Genomic DNA, 26,501 nt, shown 5'->3' on the forward strand with positions numbered 1-26,501 from the left:
TGATGGAGAATTTTACTACATCCTTTGGAAATCTGTGCCAAACCAGTGGTGGTTTATCCTGTTAAAATTGTGTGCCTTGTTTCTAATTTGAACTTTGCTGACTTCAGCTCCAGCCACTGGCTTTTGTTACATATCCATCTGCTAGATTAAAGAGTCCTCTAGTGTGCTGATGCCTAAAGACTGATCAAGCCACCTCTTGACCTTCTCTTCAGTAAGCTAGCTAGATTGATCTCCTTTCATCTCTTATTGTAAGGCAAGTTTTCTGGACCTCAGATCTTGACAATTTTCAACATGTTTTACATACCTCCAGAAAGACACATACTTTTCCTTTTTGTGCAAAATAAAAAATTTATTTTCTTTTGAGCTGAGAATCTGAGCAATAATATACCAACAGCTTTCTTACTCCTAGAGCAATGAAGTAGGGATGACATGAAAATACTTCTAATAAGAAATACATTTCAGTAAAATATCATCTTTGAACTCTGTTGTTTATTAGAGAGACATGATAGCAAACTCCATATACTTTGGTTTTTTTACATACACTCTCCTGAAAAACAAAACACAAAAATAATACCTTTCTGCTCAGTTTCCTGAGAGAGGATAATATTTTGATAATATTTTAATTTTCAGAAAAGGTCTAACATTTTTAATTTACTATCTCAAAAACTATTTTGTTTATAAACTCCAGATTTTTTTTTTTATTCATTGATCTCCAGTGAAGGCTAATGCCTTTGAGTATTCTGTGGAAAGTTTGATGGTTGATTTTTGAGGTAACCAAGGCTCCATTGAGATTTTTGTGTTCCCCATGTACTGTAGAGCCTCCATTATTGGGGGCTGAGTTGGGAAAGAGCAGGATGAGTTATGCTGCCTAGAAACCATAGGATAGTGGATAGGGAAACGCTGAGTTCATGCCAAAGGTACTGGCCTCCTGCCCATCTCCCTAAGATCCATGTGGATCTCAGGAGGGCCTAAAAATTCTACTGTGGAATCTCTTGTTTGTTCCACCAAGGTTCAAACTTCTGTCTTCCCATAGAGTGATTTAGGGGAAATGCCACCAGGTTTCTTCCCTAGGGCCTTCTGTTATTTTTTTTTTTTTTTTTTTTTACAGTGGATGGACAAAAGCAGGCCTAGTGGTAGAAATTTGTTTAATAAAAGCAAAAGTGAACTTAGGAAACTTTCCATATAAAAAATTATTTTACAGTCATAAGTTTCTGTGAGTAATTTAAAACAACAGTAACAAGAAAAGTTATAAATTTAAAATTCAGAGTATTGAGAGTTAATTTTTACAATAAATATGTGAAAATCAACTAATGAGGTTTTAGTTTTAAAAAAAAAACCTGAACAGCTGATACTGACAATGCTCAGGGAAAGTTCCAATTCCAACTTTAATTTTGCCTTTTGTTCTCACTTCTCCTCCTCTTAACAATGAGTGAAACCGCTCAGAGAAGCCACTTCACCCCATTGCCATATATGAATTACAATGGAAGGGTACAACACAGCAGGCAGGGATGCGGTCTCGGAAGTGGAGCTTAGGGGTAAGGAACTGGGATGAGGAGGTGGCGGAAGACTGGGATGAGCATGAGCAACCTTACTTTTGGCAATTCCTAATTTTTGAGTGCTTGATATTGCAACCTTAATAATCTTCTTTTGACCAAGTTATTTTCATATGTAATTTCTTAGGTTTTTTTAAAAAGCAAACTAAAAATACAGAAGTTCCATTATGTGGAACCATATTGACCCCCACCTCGGTCATCAGTGGGTTGGGACCTTTAGATCCGCAGCACACACCTCTACCACTTGACCTAATGGCTGTTGTCCTCCCTGTGCCACTAAAGGGGTAAGAGACCATGCAGTTTTACAGCATAGAGTGATCTGTGTCACTGCATTCCTCTTTCCTAGAAATACAACTTTGCATTTGGCTGTATTCAAATACATTCAAATAAACTGTTTTAATACATCCAAATGCAAAGTTATACATCTAAGAATGAGGAATGCAGACCATACCTATAGACTGGGGGATTGTATCCTGGAAAGCAGTGACTCTGAAAATGATTTTGGGATCATAGTAGACAAGCAACTCAACAAGAGAGCCCAGTGTCATGCTGTGGCAAAAAGAACTAATGTGATCCATGGTTGTATAAACCGGGAAGCAGTAGGTAGGAATATGGAAGTTATTTTATCTCTGTATATGGCACTGGTAAGATAGACACAGGAATACTGCATTCAGTTCTGGTGTACATATTTTTAAAAGGATGTTGAAAAACTGGAGAGGGTGTAGGTGGCATGTGTCCTCACCAGGAGCACTTCCAACAGCTTAAGAGGGGCAGTGTGGGGGGCTGTGAGCCTGGGCTCTCAGCTCCACACGCAGCTCCCAGATTTTCACAGAACAGCTCAAGACATGTGCGTAACATTAGGGCAGTTCTCCTGACACATGTCATGTCACTGTTCCAAAGCATGGCGATGGCAGCACTAGAACGTCTCAATAAAACAGTTATAAAAATTTAACATGGGCAGAACAATATTTTTTTTCTTAGCTTCATTCTCAAACAGCAGAATGGTTTTAGCTGAAACTTTCCAAAAAAAATCAGTCTGAGGCAGCCATCTGGTATGGAAAATTTCAGGCCAAACTTTGCTTATAGTATAGTTATAAGCAACTGAAAACACGGTTTTATAACAGAAAGTAGCTACCATTGCCATGGATAATTTTCTATCTAATCTATCTCTGATGTTGTCTTACCTAAAATAAAATAGTGTGGGTAGACATCTTTGTATCTGTAGCACCTTTCCCCTGAGGTCCTCAAAGCATTATACAGAACATTAATTAAGTCTTTTTCTCATTTATCCTTGGTTTAGCATATCCAACAACATTACATAATTTAGGACAGGAAAAATGACTCAGAGTATCAGTGAGTATCAGTTGTCCTTGGAAATTCTTATGGATTGCACTGTAATGTTGCAGCAACATCTCAGAAGATATCAGGTGAAGTTTTCCCAGACAAGCATATGCCAGCTGATATGGTCTGATATGTGATCATCTCCTTGGCACAAAAGCACAGCAATGAATTTAATACATTACAGATTTTTCTCAAATCTGCTAGAGCCCTTGCATGTTCCAGAGTGCCAAAATTCTTTGATGGGTTTATGCTGGAGAGGATGTGTGAGAGGATCAACTCTCTTGCATAAGTTGTAGAAACAAGTAATTATTTACCGACTGAGCACAAAGTCAGACTTGTTCTCCGTGGCAGTATGTCATAAATTTGGGTCTTGGGTAAACTCAGGGACAATTCAATCTGTCATGATACAAGTCCTGAAATAGGTAGAATTCTCAGTTATGATCAACTAACATAGGATCAAGAAAGCAGAAAGATAAGACAAACATATACAATTAATTATTTGGTTTATTGGTTCATGTGACAGTGTTCAAGAACATAATTTATAACAAAGCAGGATGAAAGAGGTTTAACCTATTTTGTTTGCTTTAACAAAATCATGATGTGTAGCAACCTTTCTGTACTTCAGACGCACTAAAGATTCATGCTGGTAGTTCAGAAACTGCCATGACTTGCACGTAATCTTCTACCATTTGGAATTGATGCTATAATTTTGTTTTTCTCTGTACCAAGACATTTCTCAATGTTGGGTGATGTTCTAGAATATAGCTGTCTGTTTTTATCAAACATCTATTCTTTGCTTCGACATCCTCTTCTGTTCCAAATAAATAAACAGACTTAATTAATTAGAGGTACCTGAGAGAGGTGATGAGCATAGGACTGAGATGCAACTCCTGAGTTCTAATGGTGACATTGACACCCCTTCCACTCTCTGTGCCCTTGGATAGGTCACTTAATCTCTCTCTCTCTCTCTCTCTCTCTCTCTCTCTCTGTCACTACACCTCTATGTGAAGAATAAACTCAGCTACATGACAAGAGTGTTGCAAAGTTTAGTTATGTCAGGTGCTATATACCACACAAAGTGCTATATTATACACAAAATGTTTGCAAAGTGAGGTAGACCACATAGCTAGTATGTTAAGAAAAAGGTTGCAATTAAACTGGAGCCTAAGGATCAGGATCCTGTCAATTAAATAGCACCTATAATTATCACTAATTACCAGATTTTAGAAGACTTTCAGATGGATTAGACCAGATGCCTTAAATTAACAAAATGTTTAATAAACAACATCTTTCCTTCCTTACACATTTGGTCAGTCAAAGAGCTATGATAATGTAAATATATAGAGAGGTCAAATAAACATTTCTCCCTCGTTTATTTTAAAAGCACAGATACTAATTAGATGTAAAATTTTCAAATTTGCCAACTGGAAATTATAAAATTGTAAATAAAATATCTCATGAGACTGAAGCCACATGAAGTTTTTCATGACTCTATGGAAAGTCTCTTTTCCTCTGCTGCTTCTTCCATTCTGTTTTATTTACATTTGACCTAGTTTTAAAATGGATAACTGTGACAACTGTGACTCTTCAGTCTTAGTCTAGTATAAATTAAATAGATAGAAGTATACATTCTAGATATAGGAAAGTTCTCCTTATTCTTAAGGACTAGAACATAGTCTAGCTGCTCTCAATATTGCCTGATGCACCTTTCAAAGATGCTGTCACCTATGCATAGCAAATGCTGCCCTCTGCTGGCACTATTCACTTACATAAAAGTATCCAAAGCACATCTTAGCCTTGGTCTACACTATAGTTAGGTCGACATAATGCAGTTTATGTCGACCTAACACCTTGTCTACCCTACAAAGTTTTGTCGACAGAAGGCAGCTTTTGTCGACAAAACAGTGAATGCATACACACTGCGATGCAACTTTTGGCGGCAAAAATGCCCTGTTTTGGCAACAAAATAAAACCACCCCGACGAGAGACATAAGGCTTTTTGCACAAAATTTTTGTCAACAAAGTGCCAGTGTTGACACCACGCTTGATTTTATCACTTTAATTGGCCTCCAGGAGGTGTCCCACAATGCCCATCCTGACCGTTCTGGTCAGCAGTTTGAACTCCACTGCCCTGCAGCCAGGTAAACAACCATCTGCCCCTCCTGCTTAGAAGCCCTGGGAATTTTTGAAATTCCATTTCCTTTTGGCTCAGCATGGAGAGGTCTCATCACACCTTCCCAGGTGACCATGGCAAATTATCGCAGCAAATGTTCTCCAGCTTGGACCATTGCAGAACTGCTGGATCTGATCAGTATATGGGGAGAGGAGGCTGTGCAGTCCCAGCTGCGCTTGAGCAGTAGGAATTTTGATACCTTCTGCGAAAAGATCTATGATTGGGACACGCTGCAGTGCAGAGCAAAGATAAAGGAGCTGAGGCATCTGTACCATAAGGCGGGGGAGGCAAACCATCGCTCCAATGCTGCACCTAAGACCTGCCGGTTCTATAAGGAACTGGACACTATCCTTGGTGGCAACCTCACTTCCACTGCCAAGAGCCCCGTGGATACTTCAGCAGGCCTGGAGGTGGTGTAAAGAGCACCTAACCCTGAGGACGAAGTCATTGATGAAGAGGTGGAGTTAGATGACCAAGTGGAGCTCCTGGCAGGGTCGTCCGGTGGGGTAGGTAGCCAGCCAGGAACTGTTCACCACTCTGGAGGTGTCTACCAGTCTCAGCCGTTGCTCTTCAGCGAGCAAGAAGCAGGAGAGGAGATGCCTGGTACGTGGCTGTGGTTTGTGTAGTGTGGAGGTGGGTTCAGGGTATAGAAATATACAAAGCTGGCTGTGTTTCTGTGTGCTGGACATTCCCCTGTACAGCTAATTAGTACAGCGGAACAGGGTGTTGATGCATGCTGAGATCTCTAGGAAAGTTTCCTGGAGGTACTCAGCAATCTTCTGCCAAAGGTTCCTTGGCAGAGCTGCTTTGTTCCTTCCCCCATTGTAGGAAACTTTTCCACGCCATTCGGCAGTCACTTGGGCAGGGACCAAAGCAGCACACAGGTGAGCAGCATAGGGACCAGGGCGGAAGCCACAAGTGTGTAGTAGATGTGCCCTTGCTTCCCTGCTTACCCTAAGCAGTGAGATGTCTGCTATAATGACCCCCACTTGTGGAAAAGGTTGGGAGAATTTTTTCCCTAGTCAGCTGCACCGCAACCCTTGCAAAGTGCCCTTTACCCCATGTAGAGTGACCTGCACCCCCAGCCAACACTCACCACACTTTGGGTGTTCACCGAGATGTGTGCTTGCCAAGGGTCAGTGAGAAAGTGATTGTTATGTTACAAAAGGTGTATTTTACTGAAATGTTTCAGTGCTGTGCATGAACATAACAATCATGTTTCTGTGGATTGTTCCCTCTGCCTCAGCAGATGTAGCCTTCAGGAACACCCCACACATACCAGCCAAGTGTCTCCGCCAGATGAGAAAGCGCCCAAGAAGGAGCAAAGACGACACGTTCCAGGAGGCACTGCATTGCTCCAATGCAGAGAAAAGGGAACACAAGGAGTGGAGGGAAGCTGAAAGGCAGGACAGAAAAGAAAATCAGGAGTTTAAGGATGCTACTGAGAGGATGATTAAAGTCGTGGAGGAGCAAACAAAGATGCTGAAGTCCTTAATAATGCTGCAGACTGAGCAGATGCGTGCCCACTCTCCCCTGCAGCACATTCAGAACTCTTTTCTATACCCTGTCCCAAACTCTGACCTACAGTCCTTTCCGCTTTCTGGGACTTCTCGGTTTCCCTTTCACTCCACGCCCTGGACAACTTTCAAAAGGATAGCGGGACCTACAGATAGCTCTGAAAGTCTGCCCTTCCCTGATTCCGCCTTTCCCACCAAGCATCTTGGTGTGTGTTTGTGTGTGTGTCTTGTTTCTTGTGCAACAAGAGCAAAGATTTTGAATGGTAACTCATCTTTATTTGTTTCCTACAAATTGAGATAGCAGGCACCACCAATACCTACACAGGCACTTTCATCATTTGCTTACTGGAATGTAAGGCCCCAAATGTCACCATTATTTCCAAGGAAAACTACATGTAATGTAACATTGCAGCACCAATCACAGAGATGTACATTACTGGTTCTCAATTTCAAAGTGTTGCCTCAAAGCCTCCCTGATTTGAATTGCCCCCCTCTGGGCCCCTCTGATAGTCTTGGTATCTGGCTGCTCAAAAACGTCAGCCAAGCGGTCTGCCTCAACACTCCACCCCTGAGCAAATCTTTCACCCTTAGCTTCACAAAGATTATGCAATGTACAACATGCGGCTATGACCACGGGAATATTATCCTCATTGAGGTCTAGCCTGGCATAAAGGCTTCGCCAGAGCGCCTTTAATCTGCCAAAGGCACATTCTACTGTCATCCGGCACATACTCAGTCTGTTATTGACCTCTCCTTACTGCTGTCCAGGTTTCCCATATAAGGTTTCATGAGCCACGGCTGTAAGGCATGCCAGGTCTCCTAGGATCTATATGGGCATTTCAACATCCCCCACTGTAATCGGATGATACTAAACTGGGAGGAGTGGTAGATACGCTGGTCGGCAGGGATAGGATACAGAGGGACCTAGACAAATTGGAGGATTGGGCCAGAAGAAATCTGATGAGGTTCAATAAGGATAAGTGCAGGGTCCTGCACTTAGGACGGAAGAACCCAATGCACAGCTACAGACTAGGGACCGAATGGCTAGGCAGCAGTTCTGCGGAAAAGGACCTAGGGGTGACAGTGGACGAGAAGCTGGATATGAGCCAGCAGTGTGCCCTTGTTGCCAAGAAGGCCAATGGCATTTTGGGATGTAGAAGTAGGGGCATAGCGAGCAGATCGAGGGACGTGATCGTCCCCCTCTATTCGACATTGGTGAGGCCTCATCTGGAGTACTGTGTCCAGTTTTGGGCCCCACACTACAAGAAGGATGTGGATAAATTGGAGAGAGTCCAGCGAAGGGCAACAAAAATGATTAGGGGTCTGGAACACATGACTTATGAGGAGAGGCTGAGGGAACTGGGATTGTTTAGTCTGCAGAAGAGAAGAATGAAGGGGGATTTGATAGCTGCTTTCAACTACCTGAGAGGTAGTTCCAGAGAGGATGGTTCTAGACTATTTTCAGTGGTGGAAGAGGACAGGACAAGGAGTAATAGTCTCAAGTTGCAGTGGGGGAGGTTTAGGTTGGATATTAGGAAAAACTTTTTCACTAGGAGGGTGGTGAAACACTGGAATGCGTTGCCTAGGGAGGTGGCGGAATCTCCTTCCTTAGAAGTTTTTAAGGTCAGGCTTGACAAAGCCCTGGCTGGGATGATTTAATTGGGTATGGGTCCTGCTTTTGAGCAGGGGGTTGGACTAGATGACTTCCTGAGGTCCCTTCCAACCCTGATATTCTATGAAACTGAAGAACAACGATTAAGTGATTTGACCAACATAAGTCATTACTGGCGGAGAACCAAGGATTCCTACCAGTCCTGGCCTCTCACCACTAGATCACATACTATTCTACAGCAAAGTAAAAAAAAAAAAAAATACAGCAATCCATATCTTTCAAAGTGTTCCCACTATGTTTTTAGTTTGAAAGTTGTTTTGCCTCCTTGTAACCTGCAAACTGTAATTTACATTATATTATTATTTGTAGTACAGCAGTTCTCAAAGGCTCCAATCAGGATTGGGGCCCCACTGTGCTGGGGATGTACATATTTATAGGAAGACCCTGTCCCTGGCTTGAATAGATTAACTTTAATATGAAAACAGATGTAGCAAGCGTTTAAAATAGAGAGAGAGAGAGAGAGAGGTAGGGACTTAGTACTAAGTTAAGAAGCTCACTGGTGGAATTTTCAAAAGCACATAAGTGACTTAAGAGAACAAGTCCCCTGTAGCCCAGTGGGCCAGCTTACCTATATTATACTCATTGCTTTGTTATTCTGCGAGGAACCTACAGGCTTTTATCCTGTAAGATTTGGCTTTAATAGATAGTGTGAGGCTTGAGGCCTATAACCTTTGGCATAGATAAATTTAAGTAACTCATAAGTTATAGGGAACTGAAAGTAGCATGCAAGAGGGGGAATTTTGTCCAGAATACCGACATCAGCCACCCACAGAACATAGCTGATGCCAGCATCTGGAAGGTTCTGGACAGAATGTCCGACCGCAAAGGCGCCATGGTAACAAATTGACGTGTAACATCATACATATACTAACCTATAGAAAACTGACACCTTAAGGGTAGGAAATACAAATAAGGACCTTTATTGAATATGCATTGGACATGGTAACATCAGCATAACCTATTATAAAAGTAACCTCCCAGGGGCAGCAAGTAGAGAGATGTAGACCTTGGGAGGGGCCAGAATGATGGCCACTGGGGAAGATGAGGACGGTGACCGTGATGAGAGAGATAATGGTTAACATTCCAGGGTGTAAGTATGGCCATCTAAATGTACTTTCTGTATTATCTCTATCTGCCTTGTTGAGTTTGTGTGTGTATAACTTTGCTAAATTATTAATAAATCATTTAATTGTGTGTGTGTGTGTGTATGTGTATATATATATATATATATATATATATGAGTTCCTATAGTGTGAGTGTTGCACCTGTGTACATTTGGGTTCCCAAATTATATGATAATTTTACAGTAATCTAACTGGACCTGATCTTGGGGCAAGAACCTGTTAATCCTCAAGTTACAATTGTATATATTCAACTTTGGGTCAGGTGGTTATAGGTCACCTTGAAGATGGCATCTACAAGGAACATGTCAGTGTGCGTACCTTGGTAGTCTATCACACTCTAACCCAAAAATGGAAAGTTCCACAGATGGCCTATTGCTCTAAAAAGGGGCCTCAGTATATCTGCAGATGTAATGTATTTGAGGCAAACACTATCTTCTGTCGACTGCAGGGAGAGCTCCAGAATCAATCATCGTTAGGGTGTATGGTCCAACTGACCAGATGGAAGACTCCTACAGAGAGGGTGACCAATGCTGGAAATAGCCAATTTTGCATAGTAACCAACCAGGAAAGGTTCCTTTTTGGTTCCTTGGAGTGTCGGGTCACAGATCCAAACTTCTGTTTTACTCCTAAGCAGTTTACCTCAATTGGAAATCAAGTGATTTCCCCTATTCCTGTCTTTGAAAACACAACCATTGTTCAATCTGATCCCTTCTATCAGGATTTGACTATCCTATATACCCCAACATTTTTAGTACATGTTCCCCCTCTGGGACTACAATTAAAACAGTTGGTTTCCTTTTCTCACCCAACATATACAGTGGTTTTGCAATATTGTCAAATCCACAAATAAACCATAAGAGCAGAGCTCTAGAAACTCTGCTCTTGTGTGAGTGTCTGGCTTTTGACACTGGAAATTCCCTACTCACTCATTCTGTACCCAGAAACAACTCACATTTCTTTGGGTTCAGTTTCAAATTGGCCACCTTCAGCTTATCACAGACCATTTGTGAATGTTTTAGTGCACACCTGGATATAATCTAAGTATAGCAGACAGGCTGAGAGGGGATGCCATGTAATACCCTGTAATGTAATATCCATTAGCCTCTCAAATATACTTGATGCACTGCACAAGCCAAAAGCCATCACTATAAACTCCCATAAATCTTGACCTGCTACGAAAAGCAGTTTTTTCCTTAGTTTTTGGATTCAATTTCACTTGCCAATACTCATTTTGAAGATCCGTTATGGAAAACCAAATTGAACCTGCTAGGATATCATCTATTTGTGCTAATGGATAAGAATCTTTTAAAGTTACTTCATTTCATTTTCACAAAGTCTGGTGCTGCTATCCTTTTTCTTAACCAACACAAGGGCCCAAGGACTGGTTGCAGGTTGATTATTTATGCCTTCCCCATACATTTCCGCAATGGCCTATAATGCCTTGTCCCTCTTTGCTACTGTTAAACAGGGAAGGGGCACTTTAATGGGTTGGTTTCCCCCCAGTACCAACCATGTGCTGGACCAGTACAGAACAACCTATTTCTTTGCTGGATTCAGAGAACAGCTGAATCCTAATCCTCATTTAAGTGTATAACACTGCCCTGGAACAGGTCCGATAGAAACTCTGAGAGCTCACCTTCACCCTTTTCTCCCTTGTACTTTTACTTTGTACCAGCATTTACCAGATCTACCGGTTCACACTTTGCAACCGTGGTTCCCTTTTTCATGTTTGCTGCTTCACTTGTCAAACGATAAGTAAACAAACAGGGATCAATTCTTGTTTCAGATCCACAAGCACTTTAGTATCTCAGATTCCGCCTAGAGACACTTCTCCGCTTCCTGCTCCCCAAGTCTCATAAAGGTTTCAGCCACTCCTCATCTTTTCCCTTGCTGGAAAGCTACCACAGCATGTAGCTGTTATAATGGTTTCTGCTCCTTGGAGCACGACAACTCTTTCACTGCAAACCAATTGCATACAAACCACGTGTATAACCTGGGCCATATCTTTAAAGGGAATTTCTACAGACTGAATTTATAAGACCCCTTTCCTGGCATTGATTACACAGTTATTAGCCACAATGAACTCCAAACAAATTATCATCCACTATTTCAGCTACCCACACTTCTTGCTTGAATTCCAGAGATCCAACCTTCACACAGTCTCCTGAGAGAGGTTGGGGTCCTATTGAAAAAATAGTATGTGATCATGTAATTAAAGACTTTATCATAATGCATATGCACAAGGAAGCTGAATTAAGGTCGTACAGGCAACCTTAATTCTGGCATTTCCTAACTTTTGAGAGCTTAACTTTGCAACCTTAATAATGTTATTTGAACCCAGGTTTTTTGTGTGTAATTAACATAGGAACCATCATACCAGATCAGATCATTGGTCTGTCTAGTTCAGTATATTGTTTCTGGAAGTAGTCAATATCAGAGCCTTCAGTGGAAGGTGCAAGAAACCCCACAGTGGACCTTTTAAAGAACAGTCAGACCATATAGCTCATGTCAGTAGGTCAGTACGAAAATTTCTTAGAGTAAATCTTCAGAATGTAACCATAGGTAAAATGTAATCACTGTCTTTTACCTTTAAATTCACAAAGCTGTCCAGTACACTTACACTGTCAACCATGCCTTGAGTTTTACATTTTTTATACCATACGCCTCACCATGGTATCAGAGTGTTTTAGCTATCTGTGTTCTTCATCTTCAACCTCAGACATGTAACTGAATTACGGGTCATGCCCCAAGTTTTATTATTTCTCTCTTGAATCATAATCATAAGGGTATTGTCTTGATTCTGTGCATCATCAGCCAAACTGCTTAGAGAAGAATGATTTCCCTGGAATCTGTAGAAAGGACTTTATATATTTATGTTGTTCAATATGTAAATTCACAAGCTTCTAGGTTTTGAACAGTTTTTGACTTTTAGTAAATGTATGTATTCTAAATTGTATTGTTGTGTACATGATTTTCAGCACTCAGTATTCTTAATTATCAATCACTAGTCTTACGTATTTCATTAAGTCTGGACCTATAATCTAGTTCAGCATCAATCAATATAATATTTTCCCTTCATTTAGAAAAGGACATTTCATCCTAACTTATGTAAGGCATCTTTTATCTACGAAAAACTAGTTTCTATAGGACATACTGTGTTGTCATTGCTGAGCAGGATGTTTTATACTCTTGTTAAATGAAGAGCTAGCTATCCATGTATCTCTACCAGGAATATATAATGGAAATAGAAGAGTAACTCTGAGAACAGTACAGTCTACAGAGAACACTAAATAATAAACCTCCTACTTGAACGGACATGATGATAGCAGAACATGCATTAACTAGACAGAGAAACAAAAAAGTATAAAGTTGACAGCGCAGTCAGGCAAACTGAAGTGGACTAGCCTCTTGGTCAGGAGGTAGCCCATGTTAGTGCTAATGCATTTTGCATTAGTGTGTTGTTGATAAAATCTTGAGGCCTGGCATCAGAGTTAATTACAGAAATCTACAATGATTTTACCTCACCTGCATGTTTTACACAGGAGCAATGAGATCAACAGCAAATCAGATCCTTATCTGTGAAAGCTTATTACAGAAAGTCTGCTCAGCATATGAGATGGCTGACTGCTAATTTAAAATGACAAATGTGTCCTGCAGACTCCTGATCGTTTTAAAGTTCTTTGAGTCTTGATCAGAATTTTACAAAAACAAAAGGTATTCAGACAATACCAAAGAATGCACAATCAATCAAAAAGTAGATTTTAATTGTTCCCATTTGGAAAATTATTCAGATAACCAGATACATCCAAGAATGTTGAACTTTTTAATTGCTCAGGTAGGGGGATGAGGAATATCATCATTACCTTGTGATGGATTGGTATGAGGTAATCCTAACTAAAATTTAAAAGATGGAGTAATATACTCAGAGATGTTACTAACTAAAGTGCCATTCAGTACTCAATAAATCAGCCAACTTCTGGTATTTCTGGGACAGGATATGTGAATTCAGAATATTAATTATGGCTTGAAAAGTCCATTATATTAAGGCTTATGAAATGAAATAAAATAAAATACAGCCTGTCAGAATTGTAAAGTTTAGAAAACCGCCATTTCTCTATCAGTTGCCACCAATCTTGCAGACATAGATTAATGGTAGTCAGAACCTAATCTGTGTTGAGTGATCAGGAGCCTTTCAGAATGTGCAAAACTTCAAAGGAGATGTATTGCTGAGGGCTCAGTATTATCCGAGCAGGGTCTCAGGTTTAACCAGACTTTTTAAGTTGAATATATTTTTGCTTTATAAAAATAATACCCAGCTCTTTTATAAAACTTTTCATCCATAGATCTCAAATTTTGAAAGGCGTTTAGGTGCCTAACAATAAAGGTAGGCACTAGTGGAATTTGAATATGCACTTTTAGAAATCCCACTAGCCACCTACCTGCATCTTTAGGTACCTAAATACCTTTCAAAATCTGACCTAAAGTGCATTACAAAGTTAACAGGTGGGAACCTAAGGCACAGAGAGGTGAAGTGATTTGCCCCAGGTCACGTAGCAGGCCAATAGCAGAACCAGAAATAGAACTCAGGTCTCCTTCTATGAGGCAACACTGCCTCCTTAGTAGCAAGTAGTACTTGGGTTTCTGTAATATTTACTAGTTTATACTTGTACGTGCTGTCATATTTTGAAAGAAGAAAAGAAGTTGTTTTTGCCAGACCTAGTTTTTCCATCATGAATCATGACAGAAGGAAGCATAACTGTCTGTGATGATGCATGAGCTCCATTGCCAGTGATATGCTGGCCACATCCAGATTTATATTTCTTCAGCAGGTGTGTCCAACACTATCACAGTGCTTGCCAGAGAGCGGCAGCTGGATAAGGACCAGCTGGAAATATGGGAGGGGGGAAAGCTTTTGAGGTGCTCTGAAGGGCTGGAACCATGTTTTCTTGTGTTTGTACAATGACTAACACAATAGGTCCCTAATCCTGACTGAAGCCTCTGAATATTACTGCAGTTAAAAAAGCCAGAACCTCCAGTACAATGCAACTGCTTTTTGCTGTAGTGCGGGTGTAATCTGGCCATAAAGCTTGATTAACTGGCCCAGAGATCCTTCAGTGGGATAGCACCAATGTAGGGGTGCTAATGCCATGCACCCTTCATGCTGCCCATGTAGCAGGGACATGAGAATGGGGAAGGGGGTATCATCAGGATGCCCTGTCACATTAACCCTCAGCTGCATTTTTGGTCTCTTCTGATATTACCTAATGTAAATTCAAACTGCTTAAACACAGCAGAGAGGGAGCTGCCTACCCAGAGCAGCAGTACATTGGGGAGTGCAAAGATAAGCTTTAAAGTACCATAAAAGCATTTATAAATTGAGGAATTATTCTTATGCCTAGTTTACAGATGGGGAAAGTAAGACTCAAAGTCATTAAGTGATTCATCCAAGATAACAAAACAAGCCACTGTTGGAACTAGGATTAAAATCCACTGTGCTTGTTTGCTAGGCCCACGCCCTTCTACACAAACTTGGAAAAGAAAAGGTCATAGAGTTCTTACATGGAGAGAACTATTGCTCTTAGAAAGCCCGCCTAGGTCTGTCTTTCATATGACACTAATGTGATTAGTTTTTCCTGTTGCCAAGAGATATTACTGTCTACATCTCAGTTACAGGTAGGCAGGTGTGCAGCTTGGCAGTGATGTCAAAGATCATTCCAGTCAGAATAGAACAGATATGGTCGCCAGGTCTCTCTGTTCAGGAGATTTGCATAGCAGTTCCCATGGTGCTCTCTGCACATATTTACCAAGCATTATTGCGTAGATTTGGCTTCTAAACAAGAATATGGGTTTGGCTTATCAATAGTATAGAACCTATTTCCAAGCTTGAGGAGTGCTCAAACTCATCTAGCTGTAGCTTTATTTGGTTTGGGATATCTCTTTGTTTAAATTGCCCACCTTTTGCATTGCTGAAGTACCTCAAGGTCTTCTTTTACACTTGTTAGGAGGTATATTTTAGCTGTCTATAAATTGAGTGTGTGTATATTAGATCTTGATATACATAAAAACTAACCATAGTTTATAAAAAAACCTTGTTGCTCTTTACAGATTTGAAACACATTAGCTTTATTTTTGTCTGTTCTACAACTATTTCAGTTTCTATTAAAGTATAATTTGCATTATCGCACTTTTTAGCCTCCATGAGTGGGAGTCCATTGGGTTAATTAATTGTAATTTTTATTGTCAGAAGATATACATCTAAGTGGATGGTGGCAGGATGGATGAAAATTTATGATTATAAAAAAAATTAAATTAAAAAAATCTGATTTAAAAACATTTTTCTTTTTAAAAATACCTATTTAAAATTAATTGTGAGATTATGACAATCTGTGTTAAAGCACAAACTTAGTATAATCCATTACAATAATTTACATTAAAAATATACAAGCAGAACATTTTCTGCCAAATTGCTAAAGCAAGTCAAACATGCTGGAAGTCGCTCACTAAGCACCTGGAAGCAAAATTTGTTGATGTGCTTAACTAACTTTTGAAAGCAGTAGCAGGTTCAGAGAGAATATTTTCTTAATTTCAGTTTATTTAACGAGTTAAATTCGATTACTAGTTCATTCACAGTTAAGAAACCAACTGGGTGTTGAAAAGCAGGAAAGCTTGTTTTTCTCTTCTAATATATGAATAAAAATGAGGTGTGTGAGGATGAGATCTACCAGTTCTAAAATCTTGAAGGACATGGTGACCAGAAACAATTAGTTCAATTCACTAATCACTTCCTTTATTTAATAAATCACAGAATCATAGGACTGGAAGGAACCTTGAGAGGTCATCTAGTCCAGTCCCCTGCACTCAAGGCATTATTATCTAATATAATAAGCAAGTATTATCTAGACCAGTGCTACTCAAAGTGATGGTCTGCAGACTAGTGCTGGTCCGCAAGCCATCGGCTGCCAGTCTGTGCGCACATTGGGAAAAAAAATTGCTGGTCCCCCACATCAGATAGCTTGAGAAGCACTGATCTAGAGCATCCCTGACAGGAGTTTGTCCAACCTGCTCTTCAAAGTCCCCAACCTCCCTGGGCAATTTATTCCAGTGCTTAACCACTCTGACTGGAAGTTTTTCCTAATGTCCAATCTAAAATCAGTTAATTTTTAAATGCAAAACATGTTTTGCTAAACTTACATAAGAAAAAAGTATCCATCATGTTTAAAGTAGTTTTATTTAACAAGTAAAAAGCAATTTTAAATGCTGCTTTGTGCAGTTTTAATTGAATTCCAATTTCCATCCAAATGCAAGATGACACAAATCACAAGTAAAAAATTATCATCTATTAAAAAAGTCATTCACTATCTTCTAACACAATTTTTAAAAAATCAGAATCTGAATAATTGTATGTTAAGCTATATAATTTCTTAAAGTGTATGGATATAGTGTGTCCTCCTGGTTAACAAAAAGAGATACCAATTTTTACCGAACAGTGAGAATCAACTTTTCTTAAGGAAAATAAGAAATACAAATGCAAAACAAGATTAAAATAGATTATTTAAATCAAGGGTGTCTGCTTGCTCATTTAAATCACTTTGATTTAAATCAATCCACCATGGTGGATGGGTGTTTGGTTTGGAGTTCTGTAATATTTTGTACTTTTTTCTTTTCTTTTATTAATTGGCTTTTAGTTTGGGAGATTTGCCTCCATCCTTGAAAGGACTGTCCCTAAAATGAGTCAGGGCAGCCCAAGTCACTACTTGAGAAGTAGAGTGCAAAACTACCCTGTATGGGTTACTAATGCCTTAGAACTTGGAGCTGCAGTAGAAGAATGCTTAGTCTGGTCATGTGCTAGAATGGACCTGAGTGGTTATTCACTTATGTATTTCTTTGGAATTACAGATATGTGCTTATTCTTCTTCTCAAATACCATCAGGACACTTCCCAGTGTCCCTTACATGCATTCTGGAATGCAGAAGTATTTAGTCTTCTCTGCGTATTCCAGGAGACCTGGAATAGGAGTTATCACTAGCTGAAACATTTGATTATGGCCAACTCACTAATCCTTGGATGCATCATGGTATACACTGTACATCATTTGCTCTGGTATACAATATGACTGCTGTCCGGTTTGCTGGTATTTCAGTCAGATTAATCTGGTGTTAAACTGGATTGTTTCAGCTTGATATCTTCTGCAGAATTTCCATCCACAAATTCTTCCACAACTTCCTTAAACTTTTCCTGCTTTATCTGATCCAGATGATGCAGCTGTTCTTGGTCCACATTCCAGCTGCGAGATACATCACTCATGGAATGGGGAGGTGAAATGAAGTGAAAAATAAACTCTGTGCTTAATTGTTGAGTGACTACCCAATATATAACACCCTAAAGACAGCTAAAATACTTATATACTTTAATATTACTTTTCCATGATGTAGGTAATTGCTGTAGTTGGCATAGGAATGTTGCATGGTTATGAATGGGAGGGGAAGGGATCCATGGGAACCCTTGAGATATTAGAGAAGTTTTAGGAGCATCCATGCCTTCCTCTGCTGAAGGAGCTGGAAACTGGTTGCCTCAGTTTCACTATTTCTTGAGAAGATTTTTCTGGAATGTCTTTCAGAACTTCACTCTCCCTTGTTTGTGTATCTTATATAGACAACCTCTTCTCTACAAGATCTTAATTCTTGTGGCTCTCTTCCATTTGACTGATGCTTTGGATGTAGGGAGAGAGACTTGAAACCAAGGTCCTGGTCACTTCTAGTAATTAAAGATCTCCTACAATTTCTTTTAAGAGGAGAGGTGTGAGCCCTGAGGTCCAGGTGAAATTCCAGTTGGGTAATTGCATTTGACCAACAAAAAACTTCCCCTGGTACTCTCAGTTGGATAACATTTTTTTACTTCCTGTTCTAAGCTGTTGTTTAAAGGTGTTGCTATGCACTGTCACCATATTTAATTGTAGAAGTAGATGCATTTCATTAATGGATGAAGGGATTTCTGTGTTGATAGAGAAAAATCCTGCATGTTCCATTCAAGGCACTGAACTACCTCTTTATGAGTAAGGCAAATAGGATTTGGCCCATAAGTTGTAAATCAGTGTGCAAGACTTTTTCTTCTAAGCACAGTTACATATGAATAGCTCAATATAAAATATTCCCTGCAGTAATATAGTGTTAACTGTATTGGGGACATCATTGACTATTGCAGGAAAAATGTAGACCTGTGAACTTAGGTCTTGAGAGTGACAAGATGGATGAGGTAATTATTGTTTATTGGATCACTTTGTGTGGGTGGAAGGGACAATCTCTCACAGGAAGAGGAAGAGCTCTGAGGAAGAGCTCTGTGAAGCTTGAAAGCTTGTCCCTTCCACCAACAGAAGGTGGTCCAATGAAAGATATTACCTCACTCACCTTGTGTCTCTCATATCATGGGACCAACATGGCTACAAAAACACTGCAAACAGCTTAGGTCTTGATGTATAAATAGTGCAGAAAATCATTTTAAACAGATTTGCTTGTGTGTTCTTGCATGTGATATTTATCTCAGTGTGTATCTTCTGTTAATGATTTCAGATCTTTAAATGAACATTTAACCTTTTCATTAAAGCTTTTAATTCAGTATTAATGGTAGATCAAGTTTTGAACTGTATGTAATATCGTGACATCTCTTTCAGAATCTGGAAAGTTAGACAATTGCTCTTAGTTGTGCCAAATACATTTCTAATTAAGATTTAGTATCTAAACTATGGATTTGTGTTTTGACTGCAGATTTTGCTACTGAAAAGCATCAATAATAGATATTTCTAATAGCAGTCCAAATTATTCATAATTTGGGTTGATTTTGTAGCTAAACAATATGTTCAGTCTGTTCCTCTGCTGATTTTGCCTTATTGCTGTTGTTGTGTTTAAGATTGTCATAGGGGTCATAATGTGTTGTCAAAAAGCAGATGAGAAGTTTTCAGATGAGCCAAATTCTGAACAATCAAGCACTGTTAGGTTGAGACATCAACAATAGGAATGTGCAATCAGAAATGGAAGACGTTGAAACCGAAGCTTCTCTGAGACAAACGATATAAAGAAGGAAAAGAAGAAATATTTTGGAAGAGTTTTCATCCACCATGCTGTAATTGTAGTATTTTGAAATGTAGGGTTAATGTATCATTCTCTCTGTAGTGGGCATTCCAGTGATCACTTTTTTTTTTTTTTTTTTTTTTTTTTAATTTCAGCCAGTTGGAGCTAGCGACTATTTGGAAATATCTAAGAATTTTGACACAGTCTTTGTTCGTAACATACCACTATTTACCATAGCAAAAAGGACCCAAGCTCGCCGCTTCATTACTCTTATTGATACATTTTATGATCATAAGGTGAGAACTAAGTGTTTCAGTTACACATGTATTATAATGTTGTTTGGCCATTTTATAAATTAATCCTGTCTTCCATCAGGTAACAAGTAAGACCATCTTATTTTAGATAACATTGTCAGCTATAGTAGAATCTCACATTTAGTTCAGTCACATACATAATTTGCACACACAAAAATGGCAGTTTCTCTGCATTTTTGGCAAAGACTTGACAACAGAGGTAGTATATTACTGAGATGACTACTACTATAAAATTTGCCATGATCATGTCCAGCCAAGACTCATTGGGTGCCTTTACAATCATTCAAATACACAATAAATGTTGCAACATCCATTTTAAAAAATCAAGTCAAATAGACTGCTATCACCTCTGTTATCACTTTTAGTGCACAATTGTTTGCTCACCAATCCAGGACAGAGCTCCATGGGGGCTGACCCCAGAGCCCGCACAGAACCCCAATGAAGCCATTGGGGCTCCATGCTGGTGGAAGGGTCTGCTCACAGGCAGCTAAGTGGAGGATCAGGGCCTTATTTTTTCGCAAGTTTCAAGTAATTGGCCAGGTGTCTCCCAGGCATTAGTGTGAACTAGCAAGGTCCTGCTATATTTTAATTTCTTCCTTTACCCTTAGTAAGAGTGGCTTGGGTACTGAGAGAGGAAAGAGGTCACTTACATTTTTCATATTTAAATAGAAAGTAATGACCATGTCCAGAAAATTGTCTTTGATCATTCAATAAGGTTGAATATTCTTCTTTGAAGACCTACTCCTATAAGACTCTCACTCTTGAGTTTGCAAAAAGAAAAGGAGTACTTGTGGCACCTTAGAGACTGCCACAAGTACTCCTTTTCTTTTTGCGAATACAGACTAACACGGCTGTTACTCTGACTCTTGAGTTTGTGCTCCTTAGTACAATGTAACAAAACTTCCAGCTTAATTCCAGGATTGAAAATCCTATGTGATGTCTTCAGAGAAGCAGAATTACAGGGAATTAATTTTCCTTTATTTTTATTTTTCAAAAACATAACTTACTTTGGCTTTTTCCATATCTGAAATGTACATATTTTCCCTTATTAAAGGTACCTTCGCTTAGGAGTAAAATCTGGCCATTTCTAGACATTTGTAATCTATGAAGTGTTTTTTTTTTAAAGTGAGAAATTATTGTTAACACTTTGAAAATTTGTGAGCTTAGCATAATACGATGATGTTTTAAAACAAACACTGATTTCAATGGGACTTAAGCATGTGCTTAAATTTAGGTAGGTCCTTATTTGTCCTTCCTGAATAGGGATGTTTTACTGAATCAAGAAATAAACAATTAAATGGGTGGTGTCATTCTACTAACTAAAGAATGTGCCACTGAGTATTCTGGAGCTAAGCTCAGGCTAGATGATTTTAATTTGGAAGGGACAATTGGCATGTTAGCACAGCCAGTCGGGACTAATAATGAAGAGAATATTAAAGTGTTAATATATTTGTTAAAATGTGATATTCATTGTAGAAGAAACATTGATTGTAGATTTTAAATCAGGTCGCAGAACTGCTAATGGAACAGTAATGATAAATGCACCCACTTAACTGGGATTTACAAAGGTTTCAATCATGGGGAAGCAAAATCAGCACTATTAAAACAACAAAAAAGGCATTTCATATTTAAGCTGATCATTTTAAAAGAGTAATGAAAATATTAAGTTCCATCCTGTGTGTGATTATATATGTACACACTTAAATATGTATGCAATCAGGAAATATCAATTGAGATATCAGTCTTTTACAAGATGATCATAAAGACCCTGATTCACCAAGAAACTTAAGTACCTGCCTAACTTTAAGCATGTGAAGTTTAGTCTTATTGAAGTCAGTTAGGAACCTGCTTAAATACCATGCTGAACTGGGACAAAATACAGTGTCTTAGAAAATATGTATGCATAGGCATGGAGTAACAAAATCAGAGATACTTATTTTTGCAATCTGTTACCTCTTAGTATCATCTCTAAGAAGCACATCAGGTGATCATGAAATATGACCTCCTCCAAAGTACATATGAGCATTAAGCAACATTATCCCTATTTACCCTATGACTAATCCTGTGGAAAAATCATCTAAAAAATCACAGTTAAAACTTAATACATACTAATCTATATTTTTTCCATCATTGTGAAACTAAATATTTGTGGAGACTGATCTGCAATGGAAATCTTTTGTCTGGGATCTATCCATATTCTGTCCACTGTCCACAATGCTATTACAGTATGTTTATATCATAAACCTCATAGGGATATTGGTACTTCACTGTATACAGTAGCTCTTCAAATCCAATCTGAAAATAGTTATTCCAGCCTTAATAGTATTATTAAAAAGTAGTAATGATAAAACTCAAGCTAAATTTTTAACTCACTTGAATTTTGAGAGTCCAAAATGAAGTGGCCAAACTGAACTTTTAGAAAGACTTCATATTCCTTAAACATTCAGCTGATTGGAATGTCTGAGCAGTTCATTTATCCTCTCAGTGCAACCCTAACTAGTGAGAATCCATAATTTCCCGGTGGTTTTCATATTGCTTTTTTAAAAAGGTAGATTACAGCGGTAAATATTATGTCATATAACAAGTATTCTGAGGTGACACAGTTAGGTGGATCCATTCCTGCTGAATGACTCACTGAGGGGAGAAAGCACTTGCCACCCTGGCATGTGCATAAAAAGTCTTCAAGCTGTTATTCAGAAAAAGACCTGGTTAATTAGAGTTAATATCACTATCTATTTCCTTGTCTCTCACAAGTGACTAAATAATAAATCCAGGTAGCTGCAGTGCTAGTGGGTGGGTGAAAGTTAAGATACTTGGAAAAACGAAGTGAAGTCCTGGAAAGCTTTTCCCATACGAGATGTGTGTGTAGAACACAAGTGATGGCGCCAATGCACATTTCTCCCTGTTTCAGATACGCATTATTTGTTCTGCACTGACACCTCTCCAAAGCTTGTTTCTGCTAGAGCATCATGACAGTGGCCTGGAGGAAAGCAGAATACTGATGGATGATTTGGGGTTGAGCCAGGTGAGTGATATCAACATCATCTCCTTTTGTTACAAAAGAGCATAATTGTCTTTGGTCTGATATCACGGCACCAGTGCAGGAGAAAGAATGAGGTAAACATTTACCAGGTGGCTTGCTGCTGTGTAGTAGAATCCATGCACCACAGTTGTTACTTTTCTAATTACATATTTTACTGTATCTGTATGGTCAAGGAAAAGATCAATAGATTTGGATCCATTTTGCATAAATCTAGGGATCATTTTATATCTTAATATTCTATGTATTTGCTCAACAATTATGAAAATACTGACAGACCCAAGCTTCACCCTGATGTAATTTCAGTGAGTTCAGTGGAGTTGCACCAGGCATCAGTTTAGCTCACTATGTTTAACAACTGGAAATGACAAATAAATTGTCAGTTGTATCTCTTTGTAGAGATGCAGAGCTACCTTACAAGTCTGTCCACTGGCTACTGGTCTGAGTGGTTCCTAATAAGTTTGTGTTTGTTACAAGGGAATCTACCTAGTTGATTTATTACAATTGCTAATAGCTTTTAAAATAATTTTTAACTAGATCGCTCCATATAGGGCATTTTTCTGCAATTTTTTTGGATGACTCAAATGAATTAAACCTCTGGCAATGTGCATTACGGTGTACACAAAGCAAGCAATACTGGCCCCCAAAAGTATTGCCTGTCTTCTGATTGCTTAAATTCATCTAAGGTTTGGGATTACTTAACATTTGTTATAATTATTTAATTATAAGGAAAGAATAAAACCATATTTTACCAGTGATGGTAATCAGCCATTAAACTGTAGCAATTGTATGTTAAAACAATCAAGAAAATGTAGCTCTGTACTGAGTCAGTCAACAAAAAAGTGGAAGTAGGCGCCAACATCATCATTTTCCTTTTAGCCCACATATATTGCTTTGTCATATTTCTACAGAGAATTGAGTGGCTGAAACAGGGATTTCCTTTAACATTACTTCGAGTGTTTTTACATTTTATTTCCTTTTTGGTACCCTATACTGTCCACTGTCTTGTATTATTTAGCTCTCTAAAGAATTCAGAGGTATAGTTTGGATGGGATGCTGATCAAAATAGATCCGTGCCTCACAGTTCTGTGTCGTTTTTTATATATCAATCTAGGATTCAGCTGGAGGACTTTCCATGTTTACAGGAGAGGAGGAAATCTTTGCATTTCAACGAACTATCTCACGACTTACAGAAATGCAGACTGAACAATATTGGAAAGATGGGGACAGAAGCAAGAAATAGTTGTAGCTCAAAGATGAACAAAACCTCTGAGAACACAAAAATAGTATATAAAGAAAAAAGATTCTAATAGAATTGGAAGCATTTTTAATATAAATGAATTGATTATTATTGCACTTATCCTCTGGACCATAACTTTTCATCTGCAATGTTGCCATTTCAAATTTAAGAGCTTTGTAAATTGTGGTTTTTGTTTTGGTTTAGGTTTCTTTGACACCCGCAGCTTGTGGATCTGTTATTATGCCTTTTATATTTCAGTTTTTTTGTCCGGTACAGCATGACTTCAGTATTCAACATGGTTAACTGGTTAACTTCTTAGTCTGCTGCTCAAGTCAACCATATAGGCAGGGGTCACAGTAAATCAGGGATGCACATCTTAGTGGTTTATGCACTATTTTTGTCATATTTATGAGAGCTTGCACAAAAAGAAAGATCAAAGCCACACAAATCCAATTTACTTGTATTTTTTACTCTGCTCCCTCTAGAGTCAGTCTGTAAGATTCTAGAACTCCTGTGTCCTATCTTTTTATTTTTGTAACTCTGACTTGTAGCCATCTGCTGAACTTCAAATTTCCTCTCTTCTACTGCAAGGATATGCTTCACTCTCTGATAGTTTCCTGAGGTACATATTGTTTGCTGTCATTCTAATGAGGCTGCTGCTCCATCTTACTGCCTGAAAGCCAAGGGCCTGATCCTGGGGACGGGATGAGCCCTAGCTGGAGGTGAGGGTACTTGTCACCTTAGAGGTCCAAGTTAAAAAGGGTGACTAAATAAAAAAAAAAAAAAACTATGCAAGGGAGAGAGTAAAATGTAATAGAAAAGTGGAAATTAATACTTTTTCAAGACTTTCCATCAAAGCACAAGAAAGAAGAGTCCATCTCTACTGCCAGCTGGGTGTTCCTGCCAGAAGATGGGGGATGGGACTTCATGGTACTTGGTACTTTCTAGCCTAAAAGTTCTAAGGCCTGGGCTACACTACATTTTCTCCTGTGTTTCTATAAACAGCCGTGTACTGGCCAGTGTTGACTTGGGCGTGACTTGATCACACTTTATAGTACAATTGAGTCAAGAGACAAGATTACAACTAGAGCCCTGCAAATCCACGGGTATCCACTTTATATCCGTGGACCATTTCTGCGGATAGCAGTGTAGATGTGGATACAAATTTTGTATCCACGCAGGGCTCTGATGTTAATAGCTGGGCGGGCAGCTGTGAGGAACCACAGCCCGGATCCTCCACCTGCCCTGGGTGAGGAGCCTGGGGGTCAGGGACACTGGGCAGTGGGATGCTCAGGCCCCATGCCCAGGGCAGGTGGAGGGTCCGCCACAGCTCCCCACAGCTGCCAGCTCGCTCTCCCTGACCCAGTTCTGGCTGGGGAGGCGGGCAGCTCGGAGCCACAACCCAGCCACGGTAAGAGTCAGGTGGGGGAAGTGGTGGGGAGCCATGGCGGACCCTCTGCCTCCCCTGGGCAAGGTGTCCAATCAGCCCCCAGGCAGCTCCACAGGTCTCCCCTCTCCCCTGGACCAGCCACAGCAGGCCCTCCATCTGCTCCCAGTGCGGGGGGGAGGCCGAAAGCAGGCCGTGGCCCCACCCCCCAGGCTCCCTGCCTGGCTGAGGGCAGTTGCGGGAGGGTCTGCGACTCCCCGCGGGCTCCCCACAGCTGCCCATGGCTCTCCCCGACCGGGCTCCGGTGGGCGGGATGCCTCCAAGCCTCAGCCCAGCCCCCAGGGTAGAGCCCTGCAAATCCGCCCGCGGATATCTGCAGATAATTTTTGCGGATAGCAGATCGGATGCAGATACACATTTGTGTATCTGCGCAGGGCTCTAATTCCAACATGGTTACATTTTACAGTGGAGATGAAACCTTAACAGTGGTGTGTAACCATGTCCCCTCTACTTGTAGCATGAACTTGCCTTTCGTTAAAATTGCCTTGGATATTTTTTAAGCCTAGTTTTAATAAAGCTATGTACTGTCCTTTCTGACGAGTACATTATTTCTATTAGAAACCATTTGTAACAGCATGTTTCAAAACAGTTTCACTGGATAGGGCAAATGGTTGCAGACAGGGCATAAAAGGATTGTCTTTATTGTGTAAAGACACATTTTGTTTGAATTTCCATCTCACCGTTGGTTCTTCTGAGAAGAATCCATGTACCGCGTATGGCTCAGTATTATTGTTTTTCTCTCCCCATCGATTAGCAACCTGATCAAACTGCTGCTATAACAGCTACTACCATGAAACTGTCTAAAAGGAACTAGTCCTTTGGGCTTCATGGCCGTATACTTTTTTAGGTGGTGGAGCCATATACTTGATGTATTACTCCAGCCTGACCTGGTTTTCTTTGGAGCCATATGCTGAGTGTATTAATCCTACAAGGTTTGCCACTCTGATCATCTCTTTGCACTGGAAGACACCCACGTTTGCTACACCTGTACTTCAAATCACTTTCAAAGTCTGTAC

At 39.6% G+C, this 26,501-nt stretch overlaps 1 protein-coding gene across 1 annotated transcript in view; it reads left to right on the top strand.

Moving 5' to 3' along the window:
• Positions 1–26,017, top strand: part of AFG1L (AFG1 like ATPase) — a 136,366-nt gene extending 110,349 nt beyond the window's left edge. The window contains exons 11-13 of the mRNA XM_084624792.1: positions 19,600–19,740; positions 22,670–22,783; positions 23,913–26,017. Coding sequence (XP_084480918.1) covers positions 19,600–19,740; positions 22,670–22,783; positions 23,913–24,041 — 384 coding nt within the window. The 3' untranslated portion in view covers positions 24,042–26,017. The remainder of the gene's footprint in view (positions 1–19,599; positions 19,741–22,669; positions 22,784–23,912) is intronic.
• The last annotated feature ends 484 nt before the right edge of the window (positions 26,018–26,501 follow it).

Source organism: Lepidochelys olivacea, assembly GCF_965140295.1.
Source record: "Lepidochelys olivacea isolate rLepOli2 genome assembly, chromosome: 3".
NCBI lineage: Eukaryota > Metazoa > Chordata > Testudines > Cheloniidae > Lepidochelys > Lepidochelys olivacea.